Genomic DNA, 21,574 nt, shown 5'->3' with positions numbered 1-21,574 from the left:
ACACTCTCTCTCTCTCCCCCACACTCTCTCTCTCTCCCCCCCACTCTCTCACACTCGGGATCTGGATATCTTATTTACCCTATATATCTTAACTGCTCTATACTACACTGAAATAACCTATACTGCTTACTTCCAGATCTGACTCAAGCTTCACACTGAAGACATCGGAACTCCCCCCCCCCTAACCCAGAAGACAGGTAGGGAACACATCCCCTCCAATGTATAACATTGCCGGAATGAGGGTACCTGGACATTGAGGGACTGCGGATCAGGTAAGATCCCAGGCAAGATTGCTGCTTTAAATATTCTGGCTTTTTTTTTTCTAGATTCGACATTTATACACACACACACACACACACACACACACACACACACACACACACACACACACACACACACACACACACACACACACACACACGACTAATTGTAGTATAATGTAATACAATAAATAAACTAATGTCAAAAACGAATGTTCTTACTAGGAATTTGTTTTTTGAAAAATGAGGGACTGGGGGCGGGATTAGAGGCGGGGTTGGGGGCGGGATTAGAGGCGGGACTAGGTGGCGAGTAGATTTTTTGGTTCGGCGAGTAGATTTTTGGGTGATTTGTCAAGCACTGTATATATATATATATATATATGTTAAATCATGCAAAGTCAAAACCAGAACCGAAACCAAGCAAGTTGACTTTGGACAGATCTAAAGCCAACCCCCTCAAAATTATTTAGAACCAAAAGCAGAAGACCAGGTACAATCTTCACCTGCAGAGAACTGGCCAGGATCCCAGTAAGTACCCAGTTTAAATGCGGTATAACGAAAGTTAGTCCACAAAGGGGGGCCGGGTCAAATACCAGAAATGCAACCAAGCAGATACAACCTCCTCTGAGTGTTAAGAGTGCACACTTAAGCACGCACAGTATTCATAAATAACCATGAGACAATAGTACAACATTGTCGTATGTGTGTGATATCTCCCCGTGCCTGGGAACATGAATAAAGACTGATGTTGTACTACATTGCCCAGCCGCCTGAACCCAGCACCTTGAAGCAAGATAACCTATGCTGAGTAGACAAATATTGTACAAGGGGGTCTGAAGCCAAGGTGAATTTTCTGCTGGATGGTATCCAGAAGTTGGTCTGGTACGCATGGTGTCTGGCCGACGAGGTAAAATTGGGCAATGGTGGTCTGGGGGCCCCATGAACTCTGACCAAAATGAGGCCTACCTACAGAGCACTGAAGAATTAGAGTACCATTTTTAGTGACGATATGCAATGAGACATGGCTAAGCTCCCTAAAGAGGAGCCTTTAGTCTGGGTTCTAACTGGTGCTCCAATGGGACATACAGTAAGCTGACGCGGCTAATCTTATGATCCAGGATAAGGTCAAGGAGACATGAGGATATGAGTACCTCTATGTTGCGGGGGATACTATGTGGTAGATATGTTCATGGGTCATTGGTTAAAATGTAAGGCTAAGGCCCATAACTTAGAGTACACCGGGGTACTAAGGGAAAATAAGTCCTTTATAGGTTTACCACAGTAGTGTAAAATTAGTGGTTTCAAACTAATTACTTTATTAAATGTCCTATTAAAATAAGGTGTTAAATATAATTATAATATTGCATAACAAATGTTAAGAAAGAACAACAGAGTGTTCTTATGCTGGGCAGGATTATCCTGATTATTAACCAGGACAATCCTGTGAGAGTGGATGAAATCCTAGTGACTCGGTTTAGAGCAAATATACCGATATAGTTATGTAACAAAGATTCAGTAAATCCTGTTCACTAAGTTTATGTGATCATATTGTTGGGAGACATCATACTGTCAAGTATTAGGATAACACATGCCTATATAGATAAATATACTGTTTACACATACAGAGCATTAGTTTATCTAGTCATATATCTCAGTGTAAAGATCAGTGCGTGGACCATGGTAGTATTTTGCTACAGCTTTCGTCAGGTGCACTTTTGTTGTAGTGCTCTGCACAGATAGCCCCTAGTCTCCAAACAGATTCTTCCTAACTGGCAAGTTAGTAAAACCCAGAATGCTCAGTATGGGCACACCCTGCTTGCAGAAAATCAGGACAGGGTAGATAGAATAGTGAGAATATCTGCCATCGCTTAAATATCGCTGAACAGGGTCCCCGACTGGAGTCTTCTCTGGATACTATTTTCAATCACGGCTCAATCACTGTTACATCAGTGCGTGCAGCCACCATTGCGGTACTCTGACAGATACCATATGGTTATGATAACGTGATGCTGTGTGGTTACAACAGAGGCCACTGGGTGTAGATACTGCTGAAGCACAGGACTTTGTTTCCTCTATAAACTCAGCTTTTGCTGATGGGGTCTAACTACTGATCATCCATCAGAGGAGACGCTCGTGTGCCTTCTACGTCGAGAGTATTGTGTCCTCTTGGATGCTAGCAACCTGCTCAATAGAGAGACCAGCTACTCCACAAACACATCTGGTGCTGGACTCGGCGCTGACGGTCGTTCATTTTTCATCTGCAGTGTGGTAACCCCATGTGTATAACTACATGAAATGCATTAAAAGAGCCTCCTTGATGTACGCACAATACTTACCGTTTAATTGATCATCTTGTTAATTACAAACATTATTACCCTATGAGAGTCGTACGCTGTATTCTCTTTGTTTTTTCATCACCCATCCACCTGAATCCATCACCCTGAGTCAAGGTAACATATGCTGAGTAGTCAATTATTGTACACTGATGTAATTTCCCTAAAAGTCGGGCAGGGAGGGTTACATTTACAAGTGTCAATATTTATGAAAGACACATTCAATTAGCCTATAATAGTAATAATCCCCTCAGAACAGGGCATTATTGGCCAGTAATGCCCTGTTCTATTATTACATAAATACATTAGACATCTGCAAACATCAATGGCACCATGTATCAATAGAAAATAATGATGCTCTGACATAAGACACCTTCCAGTCCCGAAAGACATCTTGTGGGCCATTCAAGTGAATGGAGAAGTCAACTGGTGGATCAAACAATTGCCACGTGACTTTCTACATTATCATTTACATTTTAATATAAGCAAGTGCCAAGTTTTTGATCCTCTAGTTGACATTGTATTCTTCAATTTCTGCATTGAAATATGTTCTCATGCTCAAATAGATACATAAGCGGCTCCTCCATATTCCCCCCCCCTCAAGTAAATGGTCCATAAGGTGTCTTCCGGTGCTGGAAAGTGTCTTATGGCTTAGCACTGCTTTGCAAATATGAGCTAATACCTTTATTGCGACCAATATTAAAAGCACATATCACAGTTACATCTGGCCCAACTTGTTTCCATCTACTGTAAAACTTTGAAACATTGAAAAGAGCTGTATAGTTTATAGCAATACTTGATGAGAGACAGATGCCAGCGTGGCAATAAGTTGTTGAACCTCCAGAATATTTACCTACTAGTGCTCGGTCAGGTATTTTAGGACAGGCTTTATAATTCAGAATAGTTGAATTTCTAATTTCCAGTGTTGATAAGAATATAGTGTATATTTACCTGAGAATTTTATTTACTGCTGTTTCCTTTTCCAGAAGATTTCTTGCTCTAATACTGAAAACAGATTTGCGAAGCTGTAAAACAAAAAGAATACATTTTAGTTATAGTAGTCACTTCTGTATAAACCCGCATTAAAAACGTTATCTTACTAATTGCTAATACTACTATCACTGATAATATCACAGTATAATTCTATGTACAATTAGGTGGAGCAAAATATTCCTTCTGATGAAACCCATGGTGGGTGTGAAATGTGTCAGGGCTGTGATCTGTAGAGCTACATAAGTAAATACCTGGGTATTTAGGCCCATATTTACTAAGTAGTGTGATTCTATAGGACACTTTCCAGTGCCAGAAGACACCATATAACCCATTAGAGTAAATAGGCCATAAGGTGTCTGGAGGTGTCTAATGGAAGAGCACATTTAGTAAATATAGGCCTTAATGTATGCTATGTTTTAGTAAGAATAGAGTGGCAAAAGCTTGACAAGCTGGTTAGCTTGTGATTCTCTGTGTCATTTTGCAGTACCCAAAAGATTACTATGGGATAGATTGTTATTGTTTCTCATGGTAGGTTTTACCAAGCCCTCAAACGTGGTAGTGCAGATATACAGTAGAACATAATTTGAAACATAAAAGGATGTATGTATATCTTTATTTATATAACGCTATCCAGGTACATATCGTTTGTAATACACATGTCATACTATTATAACTCAATGGGAATAAGCGCTTCAGCCATAAAACAATAGGAAAAGGAGTCCCTGATCCAAAGAGCTTACAATCTAAGGATAACAGGAGCTCTGGTTGAGAGAATCATGGCTAAGAATTCCCAAAGTCCCTGTGTAACAGCAGAAAGGCTAATCTCCACAGTAGTGAACCTGGGAGTTTTTGGGTTAATGTTTAGTAGACCTGCAAATCTGGCATGCTATATCAGTTATTACTCCAAGCTATATTTTTGTTTGTTTAAGATCTTGAAACCTAAAATACTGTAAGTATATAAATAAACAAACTTCAATTGCATTTCCTGTTTTTGTCAGTGAAAGTAACAGGAGTATTATAGATTCAGAGCCTAGGAGTTTTACAACTGATATATAACAGTATTGTTTACTGCATGTTACTATTAGACATTCCTGATTTCAGAGACATTAACTACTAAAGTTATCTAGCCCAGGGAACTATTCAAATGGCCAACAGTTTAAACGTAGAATATGGCATGTAGCAGCTATGGAAAAACTCAGAGCCTTTTTAAGGAAAAATGCAGCAAATACGCGCTAGTGTGTGAGCCTTGGCTGCGATTTGAGGGCAGACTGGCTCCAATGGCAGACCTAGCTACAGTATAGGCATCCCCCGTTCAGTTAAATCTCTCCCCCTCCCCTCCCCCGATGTCAGTGGGGGACTGACCCACCCCAAATTTACTGGCAATCTGGCAGGGACCAAGTTTTTATCCCCCTTCCTCCCCACACCTCTTCTCCTGTCTCAATGCTTGCCCTTTCAACCGTTTTGTGTTTTGTACAACAAGTATACTTAGTATCACCCGCATGGATTAACCAGAGGGGTCGAGATTTATATTCACCTTTCACCTGCCTTGAATGTACAGTATGTATAATCTAAACTTTGCTGGTGTATCATATTGCATAATGACTTTGTCCCCCCTGTCTTTGTTCTGTACCCTATCAAAACTTTCAATAAAAAATAAGTTGGAAAACCGTCCAAAAAAAAAAAAACAGACAACAGTTTAAGAAATTATGGAACGGAAATGATAAGAAAAAAGTGAAGGTTAAAGGAAAAAATATAAATCAAAGGGAAAGAGATAAGGATTGCATAAAAAAAATAACAGCAATGTATAAACAAGCAGGAATAAGAGAAACAAAGTTGAAGCAAGAGTGAAGAATTTTATAGATATGAAAATAAGTTTGAGATTCCACAAGAGAAAATCAGCAGCACAAATGCAAAAGTGATGGGATCAAGGATGAAAATGAAAATCATGGTTGGAGATCTATTCAGTTATACGTAGAGAAGTATATACTACAAGCAATTATATGATTTCTGTTGATTCAAAGTAAAAGAGTGAAGCAAGTTCTGGAGGAAAAAATAATTATTATCTATTTAGTAAGAAAAAGTCGGTTACTGGAGAGACAAGAGTACTTACAAACAGAATAAGGTGGTGGTCAGATAACTGAATGTGTAATATATAGAAATCAAGTTTCATGTTCCCTCTCAAATGAAAACCCTTTATTATTATTATTCCTATTATATTCATATTTTTGGTACACATGGAAAAATAAATCCGCTGTTGGACACTGCACAATAATGAAAGATTCTCAAAACCAGAAAAAAAACAAAGATTAAGGCAATAGAGATTGAGTAAAGGTATTCTGGGCAGACACAGCAAACATCCAGACAGGTGAATGAAAACTGTATACTGAAGGTAAGGAAAAAGGTAACATATAAAATCAGAAACATAGAAGCTGCGATAGAGAAAAGAGAAGGATTATGAATTTGGGCTCTGAAAGGATGTGTTGGGTACTTTTCTTGAATTGGGAGACATTGAATAGTTATTGTTTAGAAATGTTTTGTTTAGGATAATTACATTTGCTAGTATGAGTAATGAAAATTTCACTACAGGAAGCAGTGAAATTGAAGATAGTAGATAAGCTGCAAAAGAAAATATGAAAGAGAGATGTAGAATGAGCTGTCAGTGAGCTGTATTCAGTATGAATTAGAAATTGTATAAAATGGAGAGGATGCAAACAGAAATAAGTCATCCATAATTTAAGGGAGAAGTAAATATAATTATATAGGAAGGTGAAAAACAAACTCTCATATTTAGAGCATACAGCAACTCCCGAAAGTTGGTCTTAAAAATATCTTCTGTTGGTTCAAACCCAAAAAATCCCATATTACTGAAGTATGCAATTATTTCTGGAGAATTGGAACCGAGTTAACATAGCCACCTCAATTAAACTCATGGCGTTCAATCAAAAAACATAATGTTACCTCACTTGCATTTCTGTTTTTTGGTGACATTTTTGCAAAAGTTCCAATTAATCAGAATTTCTCTAATTTTGCCAAAATCTTGCCTACTTTACCAGAATTGTAATGGTAAAAAGTCAACCCCTGGTTGACCTAAGGGAGCTACAGTAGTTCTGCAGTCTGAATGCGGAAGTTCCGGCGTTTCTGAAGCAGCAACAGTGAGAAGCGCTCCGGAGACGTGGAAGTGGAGGAAACGTCGGGGGGACACTTGCCTGAGACAGGTGTGAACCGGAAGCCTAGGGGAGCGGTTGGCCGCATAGGTGAGACCCGCTGGATCTCGGGTGTAGGAGGCTCTGGGCGTCGTTCGTGGAGGACTCTCAACACAACTGCTGGAAGAAACTGACGGACTGCCACTGTGCTGGGAATCATTGCATTCACATGCCAGACTGACACAACCTACAAAGAGATTACACTCTGTCACCCTACCTACTGAAGGTAAAAGATCCAAAGCAGAGACAGACCTTGTGCTAGTACAGAATGAGAGCCCACAGCCTGGAAATAGAAACAGGCAGACACAGACAGAACTGGAAGCCCCAGGAGACGAGACTGTGCCGGCAATGTGAGCTCGGAGAGGTAGAAGATGAAACACACTTCCTGCTGCACTGCACACAATACTCTGAAGTGATTAGTGTCCACTTGTAGAATCTATAGACAGAGGATGAGACACGCACTCAATATCAATGGTAATAGAGGTGGGGTACTTAGCTGCCGGTGCGCTGGTCCTGGGGAGCTCCTGTAGTCCCAAATGTACCAGTACAAAGAAGAAGAAGCAGGCACACGGTCTTACTCAAAAGGAGGTTTAATATGCCATAAAGTCCAACGTTTTGGCAGTCAAATACTGCCTTCACCTTGAGAAAGGCAGTATTTGACTGCCGAAACGTTGGACTTTATGGCATATTAAACCTCCTTTTGAGTAAGACCGTGTGCCTGCTTCTTCTTCTTTGCACTTGTAGAATCTCACAGCTCTTATCCAAAACTTTAATAATATAGAAGAAAACCAAAAAATAGCGATCCTCCTGGGAGAAGATGAAACCTCAGCAGAACTGTCTGAACACTATATCAAAACCTGCCACAGGCTGAGAGACGCCCACTAACCCTCACATCTCTATGTGTAACTGTTACCCATGTATTGTGTAATCATTATACCCTACCCCCTATTATTCATGCTTTGGTACTTGCAATTTTTTTATGAAGCTAGCCATTTTTGTTAAAATGCTCACACATAAATGCAAATTTAGCCTTATTTGCTAATTTCAGCAAACAATTTGCACATCTTATTGTTCAATATGTGAATTGTGTAGTCAGATGTAGTTACTCAGAAGCATTAAAAAAATGGTAGGTGTGACATGGTGAATACATTTTGAGTGCAGTAGTTAAGTTGGGCAATTCATGAGAAATTATTGTCAGGTAAGAGGTTTCTCAGAATGTAGGTAACACCATTAAGAATCCACAAAAATTTGGTAATATGGTAAAAAACAAAAAACAAAACAACCCCGTGTCCAAAAGCAGATACATGTTATAAGTTACTTCTGTATGTGCTGGTTTATTGTGTCTCTCTTAAGGTCATATTCAATATGCTCTTAATATGACCTATCTCACTGTTATCGTCCGGAAACTCCCATTTACGGCATTTGAATTACCCCCTTAGTCTTAGGAAATAAGAAGGATATCAACCAATTTGGATGTTCCTGCTCTGTAAACAAATATAGCATTTTTATTTTATATTTTCTTAGAAAACTACGTTAAGAAGCATATATTTACTACAACTATCTGCAATTATTCCTACATCTATTCATTCCTTTTTGTTTCAAAGGATGCTGGGCTCTGTAGAATTAGTGCAAATGTGTCACGTTGAATCTGGATCTACTGTATAAAGAAAAGGTCAGCCATATTAAAATCTTTGTTATTAATCTTTTGCTAATTGCTGATTGAACTTTCAAAGCCATGGTTACCAAAAAATAATTCGGCAGGTGTTTCACCTCTGAATTACAAGTGTGAGTGGAAAGATTGATTGAGGTCAGAAACAGTTTGACGCTGCATATCTAATGCGGTTATTACAATGTTTCTGGTTTAAAGTCCACTTTTCAAAATCAGTGGAACTTAAAAATGCCAAGAAATAGGTCGCTTTTATTATTAATTATGCCCTGAAGAGGTGAAAGCTATAAATAAAATTTAATTGAAATAATACATTCATGTAAAATGTCTGTAAGTTAGTATGAATGCTGCCTATTCACATTTTCATTTTAAACTATTCAACACCTTCTCTTCTCCCAGATATTAAATATTTTATATTCTTTTCATTTACTCTATTCTATTATACAGGTGGATTTTTATCTGTGCACAGTATTGCATATTCTTGTCTGCCAATTGGATCGGACTATTTATTGTTGACTGGTGCATCGTTATCCAATAATATTGTCCAACGTGCTTTTAAAAGTATAATTTAAAACCCTTGAGATGATAATTTTCTCCTTTTAAACTGCAATCATTTTAAGTAAAACAACAGAATTGTTTTAAGACAGGATGCCTATATACTAATATACATATTCTATTTATTGCTATATAAAAAGAAATTGCGGTCATCCGATATATGGATCTTAATATTTGAACCAGTAAGAATGCTAATATCTGAAACAGAGAACAGAAAAATAGAATAGGATTACAATTACAGTAGATGCACAGTTCCATCTTCCATTACATAGTTACATACAGTAGTAAGTTCAACCTATGCTAAATTTAGATGACAGATTCTGTGCTTTATCCTATATTTGTATATACAGTATTTTTATCCAGAGGAAGGCAAACAAAACACCATAGTGAAATACTGTATAATCCAACGATGTCTCATAAGGAGAAAATTAAATTCCTTCCTGGCTCCAAAAAATGGCAATCAGATTTCTCCTTGGATCAACATCCTAATGTTACTATATTATTGTATACAATCATCCTGATATTATACAAGCAGTGGAATTGTCCAGCTGCAGCAGTGATTCACTTCCAAGGCAATTGTTTCTGATGAAATTGTGAAATAGTGCCAACTTGACACACCATACAGAAACTCCCATGCACGTCATGGGGAGTTTCTATGGGTAGTATCCAATCTATACTATTGCATTTGAATAAAAAATCCCTTAAGAGCTGATGTATGAACATTAGCTATTCTTTCAGGAACTACCTTATTTCAAAAACATTAACTAATAATGTTAACTATCCCAGGGAGCTCTTCAAAGGGCCACCTGCAAGACAGAGCAAATAAGGAACTGTGATGACGCTTCCTCTCAGTATAACATGAATTCCAAGAATATACTGTATTTCAATGATGTTTGTGCTTCTGATTGCCATGCTGAGCAGTGGCCATTGTGATATTTTTATAGAAGCACTAAATGTAACAGAGTGCTCGCCACAAACTGGACGGGACCACAGGGCCATGGTGGGGATGTAGAAGCACCGACCTGAAGCTGCGATGTCGCATCCGGAATGCGGGTCTCATCGTCGTGGGTAGCTGAGTCAGGATTGGAGAGGTGTGGGTCGTACGTGTCATATGCTGTGGTCAGGGAGTGGAGAGTTAAGAATAGTAGAGGTCACAAGCCGAGGTCAGAGTAGGAGAGAGCAGCATAGTAATGATCCAGGCAGAGGTCGAGTATAGGAGAAGTAAATTCCAAGCAGGATAAACAAAAACATGGAGTAGCAAGGCTGGGTGCTTGTGGCTAGTGCAGGAACATAGGAATTATGCTCAGCCAACTTCTTGGTGGAAGGGCTGAGCCTAAATAGGAGGAACGGTGAATCAGGTGCCCGGCTTGGGGTTGCAGGCAGGAAAGAACATAGAGCCAATCAGGCGACTGGAGCTTGGCGGGGGCGGAGTCTGCGCTGGATTCTTACAATAAACAGTTTGTATATTTCTGGGAAAGGAGGGTCAACTGTCCTCTCCCAAAGGAAACTGGTTCCATTGGTATTTTTAAATATGTTCCACATTTGCTGCTTTAAAGATTTATGTACACACACACTTTTCCATGGTAGAGTCCTATGACTTACTGTACAGTAGGTACGGAAGATATTATTTTGTTTAGGTGCACTTGCTTTGTTTCTATAGATATTCTCTGGAGCCGGATGGTGATCCTGGCTCTTCCGTGTGCACCGTGGGAAGCTAAGTATTGCTGATATACTTGTATATTATTTAAAGTGCTACAAATATCTCCACTTTTTCAGTTACTGTGTCTGCTCCTCTCTGTGTACACTACACTCCCTCCTCTCCTACTCATCGTCTCCTCTTCTCCTTGCTGTCTCTCTTTTTCCTCCTCCTATTCACCTTGCTTTCCCTCCTCCCCTCTCTTTGCACTCCTTCCTGCCCCATGTGCACACTGCTCTACATTCCATTCACAGAGGGGGAGGGATATGCAGCCTCACTGGCTGTCCAAGAGTGAGTGACAGGCCCGATCAGCCTATCACAGAGGGGGAAGGATGTGCAGCCTCACTGGCTGTCCCTGGGTGAGTGACAGACCGCTCAGCCTACCACAGAGGGATGTGCAGTCATCCTTGAATTTATATATATATATATATATATATATATATATATATACATATATATATATATATATATATACATACAGAGAGAGAGAGAGAGAGAGAGAGAGAGAGAGAGAGAGAGAGAGAGAGAGAGATTTACTGCACAGCTGTAACCTGTTCATGCTGTTTTCTGTGAATTTTGCTGATCTGACTAATTATAATTTGTTAACATGAATAGGGTGGTATTTAATATATATTTTGTAAATCCCTCAACACATTTACAGACCAACAACATGCACATCAGTGATGGTAACCCGAAGACATTAGCTATTGAGGTAGTGGAATTCCTGTAATGAGCCCACTGCTTTTTTATTTTTCTAAGTGCAATACATTTTTTACATTTCAGTAAAGAGGCTGTATGACACGATTAGCGGTTTTGTGCTTCTTTTTCTCTACACTACACATGCTTTTAGATTGAGAACTGAAGCCCCTCTCTTATGGAGCAGCAGATGGAGGTGTTCAGGAGCAACAGAAACTAAGATCACTTTCTGAGACGTTTATTTTCCTCAGAAGCTGTGGATGTTGGCTTCAAGAACCTGAAACACCATTGGTGAAGCACTTTACACCTTTGATACATTTGGACACTAAGAACCTTTTTAAGAAGTCATTAAGTGAATTTTGTTTGACACTTTTTACACTTATTTATGGGCTGATTTGTTTGTTTAATATTCATCTATTAATTTCTGAAGTATATAAACATATTTAAATATTTATCATACACACTATTTGGTGGTAGTTCTGTTAATTTCCCCTTTCACTTTCTTCACCTTTTGAAGCGCACTATTTCCATTGTTGTCTTTAGGCCTACATTGCTCTGCTTTCCCTCCTAAGAACCTGAAAAATGATTTGGGTAAAGAGAATGATGATGAGATTACAGTTGGTCATAAATAGATCAGCGCTTGAATGAAGGGTTTGTTAGGTAGGGAAGTTTATAGGTCATAGGATTGAGGGTGCCAATATTTACTCCAACAGTAGAGATGTGCAAACATTTCACCCTCACTTTCAAACTTTGCAAAATTTGCCAGAAATCGAACAATTTAAAAGTACGCCAAATAAAAGTCTCCCAGTATTGGAGAGGAGGAGGGAGAGAGCAGGGAAATAGACTTTTTTCGAAGCAAGGTTTTCTAATATTTGGAATATACAAATCAACTGTCTAAATGTGTTTGAATGGAAGCTATTTGAGACGTTTGAATATTAATTTCTGCAAAATACCCAGTATTTCATTATGAGTGAGAACGGTTCGTTTTAAACTGGAAATTACTTTTATATAAAGGTAACAACAGTACATGTTTCTTTTATGTGTGTGAAAAGTAAAGCTGCATTTTGAAAATGATGTTAAAACCTAGTATTTGCAATAATCACTGGTCATTTATCAATGCAAATCATGGAAAATATTTATTTTAGGTAAATATCAAGAGACATTTCCATTAGATCTTGACATTTTAATGGCCCAAAGCATTAAGAAAATCGTACTTGGGTTTATGATATTACCAATTCTCATCAACGCATGTATTTCATTCTACTTAACTTATTATTCACTCTATAACACATATGTGAATGAGAGTTTCCCTATTTAAACAAAATATTGTAGCTATTAAGTTGGCTGGATATTTTTAGCGCTATGCCTTTTTTCAGGTCTATATACAGTATCAGGAAATTATCCATTTTCACTCAACATACACTAAAGTTATTATTAGGAATTTCACAATTCAACTTTATGGCCCTTATTCAATAAGCTTCAAAGCAGCATTGCAATTGGCAACCTTAGAAATTACAAAGTTTTAAAATGTTTGATAACCAAAGATGCATTGCAAACATTTAAAATAATAAACTGCTTCATTGCTCACTTCATTACTCTTATATAACATTTTGTGAAGCATATGCTGTACATATTTTAGATGTACTGTATAGCTAATGTAGAACAAATAAGTAGATTGTATCAAAAGGTTTGGTTTAACATTACAGTTTGAATGCAAGAGATTTGATTAGCAGATATTTGATGTAATTTGCACCCTGCGGCTTAGAAACCACTTTGTCCCCTTGGAAACCAGAATTATATTGTACCAAATAATGTTGCTGTTAGATTAAAGGTCTTTTATGGTGATCTAACGTTTAAATCCAACTGTAAACATACGGTATGTGTTTTAGATTTATTTGCATGGTACTGTATACTGTGCCAAAGTCCCAGCTGGAAGGACACCAGTTGGGGCTAAAATTAAGGAATCCAGACCAGGAATTGAGAATCAGGGCCAGATTTGCGGTCCAAATGGGTAACTGCTGCAATCAGACACCTTAAAACAAAAGAACATGAGCCTCACTGAGCGTTGTATGGGGAGGAGATGATCCATAGATGTTCTGCAGGAAGAAGTGCTGCAAAGGAAAGAGCAACACTAGCGCAATCTGGAGGACCTTTAAGATCTTCACAAGGCAGCAGAAGAGCCTGGAGCCTATGCACAACCAGCACACGAGCTGAGCACCTGTGCTGCAGAAATGCAGAGGCAGCATGAGAGGAAGTTGAAATTTCAAGTTGTTAGGAACTAAAGACTACAGCAGAGCTGCAGTGAGCTGAAGGAACAGCTACAAAGTCAGAAGGAGCATGAGACCCTGCAGATCCTTCAGACCCTGCAAGCACAGCTGACATACTTTAGTGTTGAAAGCCAGGAGCCGTTACAGAACACTCTCCCAAAGAAACACTCAACTCCAGCACAGCCGCATGATGACGTTAAAACAGATTGATACCCCCACAATTCAAAAGAGTAGCCTGTTATGGAATAATACTGTATGTGACAAATACTGTATGCACTTGCCTACACATGTATATAAGGTCCAATTGCAAAGACAACCCATGTGCTTATGAAAAGTGTGATTAAATAAAGTTGCTTTTAATTTAATCACACTTTTCATAAGCACATGGGTTGTCTTTGCTTGTTACAACAGAAACATAATGCCACCCTAACGACTACAAAATGTTACATTTACAATTGTAAGTTAAATGTTGTCATAGTGACAATGCATGTAAATGCAGTTGTAAATAATCAGGCTATATTCTGCAATTGTTTCTCCAACTCTTCTCTAATGCCTATACATTTCGCTTTCTGGCCAGCCCTCTTTGTTGGTATCTGTGCAGACCCGATTTCTTCATTCACTTTTTCTTTACCATCTTTTTTGAGACCCTATATCAAAGAATAGACATACAGATGCAGGGGCCGTTATTCAAACCTTTCTCGAAATGGATTTCGAGGTTTGCCTGAGATTCTCTTAAAATTTGCAGCGGCAGACTAATGGCTCATTGGATTAACACAGCAAGGGTCCCTGCTGTGTTAATCCTACTGGGGTCTCCCTGTCTGTAAGAGACGCACCTTTGCGGATAGCTGCTAAGGTAATGAAGCTGCTTACATTTTATTTGTATTCATAGTGTGCATGAGCGGGGGGTCTCCTGAGCTGAACAAAGTTGATTTCAGCCTCGGGGACCACCTACTTCCTGAGTTACAGGCCCCGTTATGGGGTGCTGGTATCCCCGCCATGTTAAAATCCACGTGGGTTCTAAACAAAGCAGAGGGATACCTGCACCCCATACCGGGGCCTGTATCTCGGGAAGTAGGGGGTCCCTGAGGCTAAAATCAACTTTGTTCACCTCAGGAGACACCCTGCTAACGCACACTATAAATAAAAATAAAAGGTAAGCAGCTTCATTAAAGGCATACCCCGGTTTAAGGACACTCACTTTAAGTACACTCGCGAGTAAGGACATGTCACCCAATAGGCAAACGCCAGCTCACGCTTGCGCCTGTCAGCACGTTCTGAATGGCAATACCGTCTCGCTACCTGTACCGAAGCTGTGCGCAAGCTGGGAGACTATAGAGCCTGTTACAAATGCGTTATTTACATCAGTTATGCACGTATGAGCCGATTGCAGTACAGTACATGCATCAATAAGTGGGGAAAAGGTAGTGCTTCACTTTAAGTACATTTTCGCTTTATATACATGCTCCGGTCCCATTGCGTACGTTAATGCGTGGTATGCCTGTACCTTAGTGGCTAACCGCTAATGCAATGAAGTGGTTAGGGCAGACTACCAGGTTTATTGGGAGCATATAGGTGAGTGAAGGGGGTAATAGCCCCAGGATGGTTGGTTAGGCCTCTCGTGTGGGCATTGGGAGGGGTTAACCCCACCCACTACAGACCAAGGCCTGACCACCCACCCTGTGGCAACTACCCCTTCACTCAATCCCTCTACCAACAATAAACATTAAAATACCTACAGTACTACCTATTGTACCAATACACAACCCACCCCCTGTACCCCCAACAACCCCCCTAACACATACAGTACAGTAATGGGCAAAATTACTATTATCCAGATATGGAAATAGTGCATTTGCCCATTTAAAATAAAACATACACTAAATCAGGAACATAAAGTAAATTAAACAAGCACTTACCTCTGCCAGGATGAAGGATGTCCTCATCCTCATGACCGTCTTTGTCCTCCATGGGCATCAACAGCAATAGCACAATAAAAAAAAATGACTGCCATGGTGGCACTCCTATGCCCTGTGGGCATGAGCTGCCGCTATGCCAGGCAACATGTATCCTTCCAATCTTAAAAACAAGCCACTAATAAAAAACACATTCAATTTTAATCTTAAAAATGCCACCCAAAAAATTGACTGGCAGGGTGGCACTCCCATGCCCAGTGGGCATGAGCTGCCACTATGCCAAGCAACATGCATCCTGCCAATCTTCAAAACAAGCAGCTAATGAGAAACACAGGGGACCCGCTGGGACCACCTGGAAGCCACGGAGCCTAGCAGGGACGACCCGGAGGCCCCCCAGTCACCTGTGAGTACCCCCCCGGGGTGCACTGTGGGGCCTGAGGACACCCGTGGAGCTCACCCGAGTACCCCTGCCGGCCTGTGGTTTTAATCCTTTGTTTATAAAAATAAATGTTGGTTTTACAGTATGTGGTGGCACGGGGTGGGTTGAGCATAGGTGCTTACTAGATTTTTAATTTTAAACATTACAGTAATGTAGCAGGGGGTCTCCAGAGCTGAACCGCATTGTTCAGGTCCGGGGATCCGCTACTTCCCGAGATACAGGCCCCGGTATCTCCTCTGCATGAAAATGTCTTGCGTCACGTGATCGGGACATTTCCATGTATAGGAGATACCGGCACCCCATAACGGGACCTGTATCTCGGGAAGCAGGGGGTCCCCGGCCTTGAAATCAATGTTGTTCAGCTCCGGAGACCCCCTGCTACATTACTGTCATGTTTAAAATTAAATAAACCCCCCACGATCGCCTGTGAGAGGCACACAGTAGAGTGACTGATTCAGCCTATCTCTTACTGCGCGTCTATTACAGACAGGCAGACCCCGGTAGGACTCACACAACAGGGACCCCTGCTGTGTTAATCCGATGGGCCATTATAGTTTGCCCCGGCAAAACTTGTGCGGATCACAGGGAAATCTCGAAATCCATTCGAGATTTGTTCGAATAACGGCCGCTGCATCTTTATGCAATGTATAAATATGGAATCTGAATTAGTTTATGGTTTCATTGTAGAAAGGCATCCCTGAGACATGCCAGTACCTTTTCTTAACTAAACTGCAGCTTTGAGATGGGAAAATTAAATCTGACATACAGTACAAGAAAGTTTAATTACTCTGCTAAGCTAAATTGTCATTTATTTTCTTTAATTTTCTTTAAAGGCGCCATCAACATTTTCTTGAAGTTACAATTTACCATGGTCTTTTAAGTTGCCTAGACTATTCTTCATTTTAGGCTAGAGCTAAATATACACTGATGAGACCACACTGATGAAACCCATTAAGGTCGAAACGGCTGTCTGTGGGTGGGTATACTGGCTATGCATCTTAACCCTGGCTGTGCTCAAAGCAGTGACCATGCAGCAAGCTTAAGCCTATAGGGAACCATGTTAATGGTTTTGAAGCAAAAGGTGGCACTGTGTCCTGATTTGTATGTAATTTCCCAGAATCCCTTGCTGCAGTGGAAGTGCTGGGTGATAATGGTGAAAGGCGGGGTTACAGACCTGTCTTAGACATACAAATGAGCATACAGTAATATTTCCATTTGCTAGATGCTTTGCTGTGGAGGGTTTTTGTCACTTTTTTTTACCCACTATAACTTAACTAAGTATGTTAAAACCTATCCTTTCTTCATTTTTGCATAGCCAGTATAACCAACCCCACACTGATGAGACCCATTAAGGTCGAAACGGCTGTCTGTGGGTGGGTATACTGGCTATGCATCTTAACCCTGGCTGTGCTCAAAGCTGTGACCATGCAGCAAGCTTAAGCTTATAGGGAACCATGTTAATGGTTTTGAAGCAAAAGGTGGCACTGGGTGCTCATTTGCATGTCATTTCCCAGAATCCCTTGCTGCAGTGGAAGTGCTGAGTGATAATGGTGAAAAGCAGGGTTGCAGACCTGTCTAAGACATGCAAATGAGCATACAGTAATATTTCCATTATATATATATATATATATATATATATAGAAAAGAGAGAGGAGAGAGCGCACGCCCCATAGTGTAAAACCGTAAATTTATTGAGGGGGAGGGGAAGGGGGGTGTAAAAAATGCACTCACAAGGGTACAAGTATTAAAAGCATATTGTGATTATAATCACCACCATCCGGTAACTTCAACTGGTGCTGTGGAAGACCCTCGGTCCCGAGATTGTATGAACCACGCTGTTTGCAAGATATCCTGGGTAGTTGGATAATGAGGAAACGATTTCCAAAGATCCCAGGGGAAAACAGCCTTGCTTGCAGTTCTCTGTGGTATCCGGCGCTCGAATCAATTCCTGCTGCGCTCCGTGATGACGTAATGTCCGTGCGTCGACGTGATGACGCTCCCTGACGTGTGTGACGAAATGCGTCAGGGAGCGTCATCACGTCGACGCACGGACATTACGTCATCACGGAGCGCAGCAGGAATTGATTCGAGCGCCGGATACCACAGAGAACTGCAAGCAAGGCTGCTTTCCCCTGGGATCTTTGGAAATCGTTTCCTCATTATCCAACTGCCCAGGATATCTTGCAAACAGCGTGGTTCATACAATCTCGGGATCGAGGGTCTTCCACAGCACCAGTTGAAGTTACCGGATGGTGGTGATTATAATCACAATATGCTTTTAATACTTGTACCCTTGTGAGTGCATTTTTTACCCCCCCCCCCCCTTCCCCTCCCCCTCAATAAATTTACGGTTTTACACTATGGGGCGTGTGCTCTCTCCTCTCTCTTTTCTGCAGATTCCATTCGGATGTGGTTAATCCTCTGAGAGCAGCCGGAGACCCGCAACACCTATTTTTATTTTTATTTTTCATCACTGGACATTCATTTTGAGGACTGGTTTTTACCCTCTTTTTATATTTTTCATTTTTTATTTTTTATATATTTTCTTATTTTTCTTTTTATTAATTGTTCTATATTGCATCATTGTATTATATTGTTTTGGGTGTCACATACCACTATATACTATATATATATTCTTTACACTTTATATATGATTCACACTTGCCCACTAGGATAGTCACTTAGTAACACATAAATCTCTAATACACAATATTAATTGTACATAACACACTCACCTAGTCATACCCCAATTAGGCGTTGCTTTTTTGTTCTGTTTGTCCCTATATATCTTGAGAAATATATTCATTCATATATGTATAATGAATATATTTCTCAAGAGTATATGAAATGGCTGTAATTATCTTTCCTAGCACTCTAATTACAGTATCTAATCTTTCTTCTCTATTGATAAAATGTACAATATATTAATTCCTTAATTTCCTGTTTTTCTCAAGAAAATTAAGTTATTAAAATACAGTATGAATACATTGTTTTTACATAGCTGAGTTACAATAATATATTGTATTGTAAATCATGCCTAAACTGGCAAGTGTTCTAACAACTGCCTTAGAGGACATTAGCAGAAATTAATTGCTGATCATTTAAAATGTTTAAATTTGCCGCACTACTTTGAAACTATGCAAAACAACAGTTACATTGCTGTAAATAATACTGAGGTAATTCTGTGTTCTAGTAATATTTTCCCCCATTAAATCCAAGGGCTTTGTAACAATAATTTATGAATGAATGAGGTGACTGAGATACAAATGGTCCCGTGTGACAAGGAGCAGAACTACAGTAATACATCCAAATGTATTTTGGATATAGTTTATTGGATTATGTACTCTACTCTTCATTTTGTTGAAGTATTATCAGACTATCTGCTCTACAGATGTTTTGTGGGAAAATGTAAAACAATTTTAGGCATTTATAGTGCTAGAATTTATAGTGTAATTGACCTTAATTGGACCTTAACAGATTATGCAAATTTCCCTTCCAAAGGATAATAAGTTAGGCATGTTCTATATTGGCGGGCGCGCACGGAATTGTAGTTGGCTGACGTCAGTCAGCCTTTCTATAGAAGGGCCGCGCGCGCACGGCAGGGAGAGGGGAGCCAACAGCGAAGATGAAGAAATTCATCTTTTCGCGCTGCTACCGGCTCTGAAATGTATGTATATGTGTGTATGTGTGTATGTATATATGCATGTATGCGTGTGTATGGATGTGTGTGTGTGTGTGTGTGTGTGTGTCAATGATTGCGGAACAAAAAAAAAAAATTTATTAAACTTTTATTTTCTTTAAAATTTTTTGCTTAGGTCTTCCTTTGACTCACACAACCCATGCACACACAAATACTCGCATATACATGCATATACACACACATACACACACATACACAGCTCCCTGCTCTATAAACATGAAAAGCATGCGGCACGTGTACACGCGTTCGCATAGGCACGTGCGGCTGTTTATAACAGCCCTTAGGGTGACAGTTGGATACAACCCAGGTGACATGTATAGACTTATGTCTTGGAATCAAGGAAACTGTGGGTTATTTTTAACCAAAACGTACTGTACAGTATAGAGATATAGCCAGCATAATTACATTAAGTCACTGATAATCCAAGATACTGTATCCCATTATAAATCTAAATACCACAAAGTTTACACAGGATTTAATGGCAATGCAAGTGCAGCATATTGCGATATATCCCAACATCTATTATCAGACAAGAACAACAAAGCTCTGGCAGTACCTGCATACATTATTGTATTTTCATTCAGCTGCTTCTTTTATTCCTGTATACACTCTAACAATGTACATTCTATGTCAATGTACATAGTATATTAATGATAAGCTATGATAAGCTATGTGCTCCTTGACCAAATCTAAAGCTAAGAGCATCGACCATGTAAAGCAACATAATCTGCAAGAATGGGCAGGGCCGTTGACAGGGGGAGAGAGCCAGGACAACTGTCCCAGGCTTTCTGTGTCTTGCCTCTGCCACTTGCACCCATGCTACCCTCTGCAATTTCTCCCCTCAGACATCATAGGCACTGCGAGCCCGCTTTCTTCCACCCGCTCAACATCTCTTGAGAACCACCCAGCCAACAAGGTGAGGCCAAGGTTAACACTCTGTCCTATGTTCCGAGAAATGTGTCGGCAGGCCTGGCAATTTCACGTCTTTCCAGAACCAATATTAAACACGAAAAATACAAGTGGAACATGTTGAATACTGTATTCACAGCAGACTTTGTATTATCTAAATAAATGAATCAATAAGAGTAGTAGGCCTGCTTGCTTCGAAAGCTACTGAACAAATGAACCAGCAGTGACAATCAAGCCACAGTCTAAAAGGACATATGGCCAAAGCTGACTAATAATGCACATGTTCTGACAAGATGGCTTTAGTAGGTCAAATATTCTATGTTTTTTTTCTTTTTAACATACTGTAACTATTGAGCTTGTTTTAAATAAACCACAGTTGTACGAGTACTTTTCTTATACAGTATATTCTATCTAATAATGAGCAGAAAAATGGCTTGTATTTTAGTATAATAGATTATGATTTCATAAGCCACTTTCTCACCATGAGGAAATGATTGCCAACATAAAACCACATCTTTAACTGCAGTTTTTACCTTTTGGTCAATATATTTATTCTCTTCAATCCCGGAGCGTTTGGAGTGGTCACAGGAAGAAGAAGAAGCGGATGGGAGCCTCCTTAGCAAGCAACTTGTGTCTTGCTGCTGACGATCGATAAACTGCTTCATGAAACTTTCCCTTGGAGAAAAAAAATAATAGCACGATAGCTGCTGAATATATACTAGCATCACAAAATAGTCTTCATGAGTAGAAACAATAGAACATGATTAAGGAAAGAATGTTGTCTATTTTTACACTCAGAGATGAAAATGTAACCAATACATTACACGGCAGATCTTCAAAGTAGACAATTTATTTGAAACACAACTTTTATGGTACATAGAGCAACTACAGTAATTCATATTGGTAGTCAGTAGTGGCTGGTTGATGGTACAAGAAAAGTGCAA

General features: G+C 39.7%; 1 protein-coding gene across 5 annotated transcripts in view; it reads right to left on the bottom strand.

Annotated features, from left to right (window-relative positions):
- The window catches only part of NALCN (sodium leak channel, non-selective), a 617,081-nt gene that overhangs the window by 98,505 nt on the left and 497,002 nt on the right, over window positions 1–21,574 (bottom strand). For all 5 annotated transcript variants that reach the window (XM_075590764.1, XM_075590763.1, XM_075590765.1 and 2 more), the window contains 2 exons: window positions 21,164–21,305; window positions 3,545–3,618 (listed from right to left, as the gene is read on the bottom strand). In XM_075590764.1, coding sequence (XP_075446879.1) covers window positions 3,545–3,618; window positions 21,164–21,305 — 216 coding nt within the window. The remainder of the gene's footprint in view (window positions 1–3,544; window positions 3,619–21,163; window positions 21,306–21,574) is intronic.

The sequence above is a fragment of the Ascaphus truei genome, chromosome 3 (assembly GCF_040206685.1).
Source record: "Ascaphus truei isolate aAscTru1 chromosome 3, aAscTru1.hap1, whole genome shotgun sequence".
Classification (NCBI taxonomy): Eukaryota; Metazoa; Chordata; class Amphibia; order Anura; family Ascaphidae; genus Ascaphus; species Ascaphus truei.
Note: the sequence above shows the minus strand (reverse complement) of the source record. Positions and strands in the feature narration are given on the sequence as shown.